This window comes from Sarcophilus harrisii, chromosome 1 (assembly GCF_902635505.1).
Source record: "Sarcophilus harrisii chromosome 1, mSarHar1.11, whole genome shotgun sequence".
Lineage (NCBI taxonomy): Eukaryota > Metazoa > Chordata > Mammalia > Dasyuromorphia > Dasyuridae > Sarcophilus > Sarcophilus harrisii.
Window position 1 is genome coordinate 18570762 of NC_045426.1, and position 4165 is coordinate 18574926.

General features: G+C 65.5%; 1 protein-coding gene across 1 annotated transcript; it reads left to right on the forward strand.

The window, feature by feature from the left end:
• PDE12 (phosphodiesterase 12) lies at nt 1-4165 on the forward strand. Its single transcript, XM_031953110.1, has 3 exons — nt 1-1410; nt 2207-2285; nt 2399-4165. The coding sequence occupies exons 1-3, from the start codon at nt 58-60 to the stop codon at nt 2839-2841; spliced, it is 1875 nt and encodes a 624-aa protein (XP_031808970.1). The 5' UTR covers nt 1-57; the 3' UTR covers nt 2842-4165.

A 4165-nucleotide genomic window follows, 5' to 3' on the forward strand; every position in this document is an offset into this window, starting at 1 on the left:
AAAGTGCGGGCGCGGATGCGGCGCGACGGGCGAGCGGCGCGGCCCGGAAGCGGCTGAATGGGCCACGGCGGCTCGTGCGGGCACGGGTCCATGTGGAGGCTGCGGGCCGGGAGCAGCGCGCTGCGCGGCGGGGCCGGGGTGCGGCTGTGGGCGTGGGCCCGGGCTGAGGCGGGCGCCGCCATGGAGCGCGCCGTGGTGCGCTGCGTGCCGTCCGAGCCCAAGCTGAGCCTGTCGTTCGCGCTGGCCGACGGCAGCCACAAGCACATGCAGCGCGACCAGAGCGAGCCTCTGGGTCGCGCGCTCAGCCGCATCGCCACCAACGCGCTCAAGGGCCACGCCAAGGCGGCGGCGCGCAAGGGGCGCCGGGGACCAGCGGTCGCCGGGGCCGAGCCCGCCGCCGAGCCGCTGGTGAAGCTCTACTACCGCGAGGAGCCCGTGGGCGACGACGTGCTCAACGTGGACGCGTGGCAGGATGGCGCCGTGCTGCAGATCGGGGACGTCAAGTACAAGGTGGAGCGCAACCCGCCGGCCGTCACCGAGCTGCAGCTGCCGCGCTACATCATGGCCGGCTTTCCCGTGTGTCCCAAGATCGGCCTCGAGTTCGGCGAGCCCGAGCGCTCGCTCTTCCGCTGGTTCCGCGAGGCGCGGCCCGGGGCCGCCGGAGCGCCGAGTGCGCCTGCGGGCACCGCCTCGCCTGCCTCGCCCCCGCCCCCGCCGGCCGACGGGGACGCGCCGCCGCAGGCGGACGCGAGCACGGGGCCCGCGTGGGTGGAGGTGCCCGGCGCGCACGAGCGCGTCTTCACGCCGTCCAACGCCGACATCGGGCTGCGGCTGAAGCTGCGCTGCACGCCGGGCAACGGACAGCGGCTCGGGCCGAGCCGCGAGCTGGAGAGCGCGGGGCCCGTGGAGGCTGGTCCCGGCGCGTGCACGTTCGACCAACGCCACCTGTACACCAAGCGCGTGAGCGGCGACGGGCTTCTGCGCGCCGTGACGTACAACGTGCTGGCCGACGTGTATGCGCACACGGAGCACTCGCGCGCCGTGCTCTACCCGTACTGCGCTCCCTACGCGCTGGGCCTCGACTACCGCCTGAACCTGCTGCAGAAGGAGCTGAGCGGCTACAGCGCCGACGTGCTGTGCCTGCAGGAAGTGGACCGCTCGGTGTTCCACGACAGCCTGGCGCCCGCGCTCGACGCCTTCGGCCTGCAGGGCCTCTTCCGCCTCAAGCAGCAGCAGCACGAGGGCCTGGCCACGTTCTTCCGCAGGGACAAGTTCCGGCTGCTGGCTCAGCACGACATCGCCTACCAGCAGGCGCTGACCGGGGACCCGCGGCACGCGGCGCTGCTGGAGAGCCTGGCTCGCGCCCCGCAGGCCCGGGACCGGGTGCTGCAGAGGTCGTCAGCGCTGCAGGTGAGCGCCGGGAGAGGAGGGGAGGGGAGGGGGCGGGGCGAAGCTTGGCCCCGCCCCGCGGGCCCTGGGAGGCTGGGACCCTGGGCCTGCACCGGAGGCGGGGTCAGGCTGGTTTATTCAGGTTTAGACCTGGGCGTGGGGGAGTCTGAGGACTCCCTTTCCTGGCATCCCCAGCGGGCGGCCCGCGGCCCTGCCCCGGTGGGCGGGTGGGAAAGGCCCCAGGAATCTGGGAGCGGCGCCCGCACTCCCGGAGCTTTGGCCGGGCCCTTTTCGGGGCGATGCCTCCAGGGCAGCTCTGTGAAGGAAGCAGCTCCTTCCAGGCCAGACGCGGGCTCCTGCGGCCTCTGAAATGTCAAGGCGAACTTCGCTAAAAGGTCAGTGAAGGTGGGCGAGACTGCTCTGGGGAAGAGGAGTCTAAACCCCGCCTCGTTCTCTGGGCCGGGACGGTGGCTTGGTCCGAGCCAGAGTGTCCTCTGACCCGCCACCAAATAATCCTGTCCCTTCCGCGGTTCCTTGGGGGGGGGGGGGGGGGGGCGCCTCAGCCCCAGCCCCAGCCTGTGGGGACCGCCCTGGATGCGAGTCACCCGGGTCCCGCTTCTGAGCGGGCAGAGGACGGACCGAGCCCAGGGCTCCCGCGCCCCGCGGCCGGCTCTCTGCTGCCGGAATTTTGAGTTTAGGGTTTGACCGGCCCCGTGAAATGGAAGTGAGATGTCTGCCCCTGCCACGTCCGCGGTCAGATTCCGGAGTCACTGACAGCGGGAGACGCTTCCTAAGGCCGCCTCGCTTTGTGTTCCAGGTCTCAGTCCTCCAGTCTACAAAGGACCCTTCTAGAAAGATCTGCGTGGCGAACACTCATCTGTACTGGCACCCCAGAGGTGAGCGCGGGGGCGGGGAGGGGGAGCGCGCGCCCCGCGGTGCCGCCCTTCAGCCCGAGGGCACTTTCTCTAACCCCCCTGAGGGTTTGTCACTGCGCCCTTTGTCCCCGCAGGAGGGCACATCCGGCTGGTTCAGGCGGCCGTGGCCTTGGCGCACCTGGAGCACGTGACGCGGGAGCTGCACCCCGGCGTCCCCCTCCTGTTCTGCGGCGACTTCAACAGCACGCCCTCCACGGGCATGTACCGGCTGGTCAGCACGGGCAGCGTCTCGGAGGAGCACGAGGACTGGGCCTCCAACGGCGAGGAGGAGCGCTGCGGCATGGCCCTGGCCCACCCCTTCCGGCTGAGGAGCGCCTGCGGCGAGCCCGCCTACACCAACTACGTGGGCGGCTTCCACGGCTGCCTGGATTACATCTTCGTGGACTGCGCGGCCCTGGAGGTGGAGCAGGTGATCCCGATGCCGAGCCACGAGGAAGTGACCACCCACCAGGCCTTGCCCAGCGTCTCGCACCCCTCGGACCACATAGCCCTGGTCTGTGACTTGAAATGGAAGTAGGCGGGGCCTGGCGGGAGGCGGCCCGTGACTCATCGGCCCGGGGAGGAGGCGGCCCCGCTCCCGGCGCGGCTCGGCTCCCAGCGTGCCTCGGGTCGCGGCATCTGCGCGGCCCCCTTTGTCTTCTCCCGGCAGAAGGAACGGAAGCCCATGTATCTGAGACAGCGCGAACGCCGGTGCGAACGCCGGTGCTCTCGCAGCCTTTTTAAAGAAGCGGTTTTTAAAGTGATGGAGAGGTTGTTTGTCTTTGTAAGCGACCCGCGATTCTGAGGCGGTTTCTGGGGCAGGGCGCCCGTGGGACACGGACCACTACCACATAGCTGAGCAGGAGGCGCCGTGACCCAGCGCAAGTGAGCGGCCCGAGGGGAAGCCCCGGAAGGGAAGGGAGGTCGGGGGCTCCGGCTCCTTCGGCACCAGTACTTGAGAAAAGAGCCTTAGGAAGCGCGTTTTGACACAGGCCCCTCTCTCTTCTGTCTCACTTTCCCAGTCCTGCAGCCAAAACACGTCCGGCCGCTTTGCCTTGTGGTGGCCGGCTTCTAGGAGGCTGCCCCTTTAACCGTCCTCGGCGCGCCCGTTTGCGATTCCAGACTGCAGACACATCAGCGCCGGAAGCAGTCGTTCCGCCCAACCCGTGGGTCAGACTTGGTTCCCCGGTCCCTGCGGGCAGCAGTTCCGCCTTTGTGCGTTTTGGGCTTGGGCTCTACAGACCAGTATTAAGGGGGATCAGGTGCAAGCCAGAAATCTTAATGCCCCCTTGGAGCGGACTGAAGTTTTTAGAGTATTTATTTGAGTTTGATGATAGAGATGTAGCTGACAGGCTTTTCTTTATAAATCAGAATACTGCTACTGAGAGCGGGGAGAATGACCAGGACTAGGTAAAACTGAGTAATCCATGGAGTTCTAGGAAAGCCCTAGACAGACCTCTTGCAAAAATGTCAACGCAAAGTCAGATGTTTTGCTTTTCTGTTTGGGGCAGATTTAATTTTGAGGTTTGCTGTTGAGTGTGTTTATTATGAGGCAGTGGCCAAACCCTTCCCTAACTAGACGTTCTGCCTGCTCCAGGGCTTCTTTGTCCAGATTGAGACCCGACTGCACACTAAGCTCAGGTGCAGCCACTTCTCCCTTAGGTTTCATTTTAGCAGTTGTCAGAGGTGCTCATTCCCCAAAAGTTAGAGTAGTTCTGACGTTTTCTATCCAGGTGGAAGTGATGGTTTAAATTCTTTTTTAATTTATTTTACTTTGGAAAAAAAAAAAAAAGGAAGGCAAAACAGAACATCAGGGAGGATTCATAATATATAACAATAAATCACCAATTCAAGAGAGGGTA

What these genes read in the sequence shown, in the direction of transcription:
- PDE12 (XM_031953110.1), top strand. Translation starts at nt 58, where the DNA reads ATGGGCCACGGCGGCTCGTGCGGGCACGGGTCCATGTGGAGGCTGCGG. An exon ending in AGAGGTCGTCAGCGCTGCAG is followed by an intron (nt 1,411 to 2,206) that starts GTGAGCGCCGGG and finishes TTTGTGTTCCAG; the next exon opens with GTCTCAGTCCTCCAGTCTAC. An exon ending in TCTGTACTGGCACCCCAGAG is followed by an intron (nt 2,286 to 2,398) that starts GTGAGCGCGGGG and finishes TTGTCCCCGCAG; the next exon opens with GAGGGCACATCCGGCTGGTT.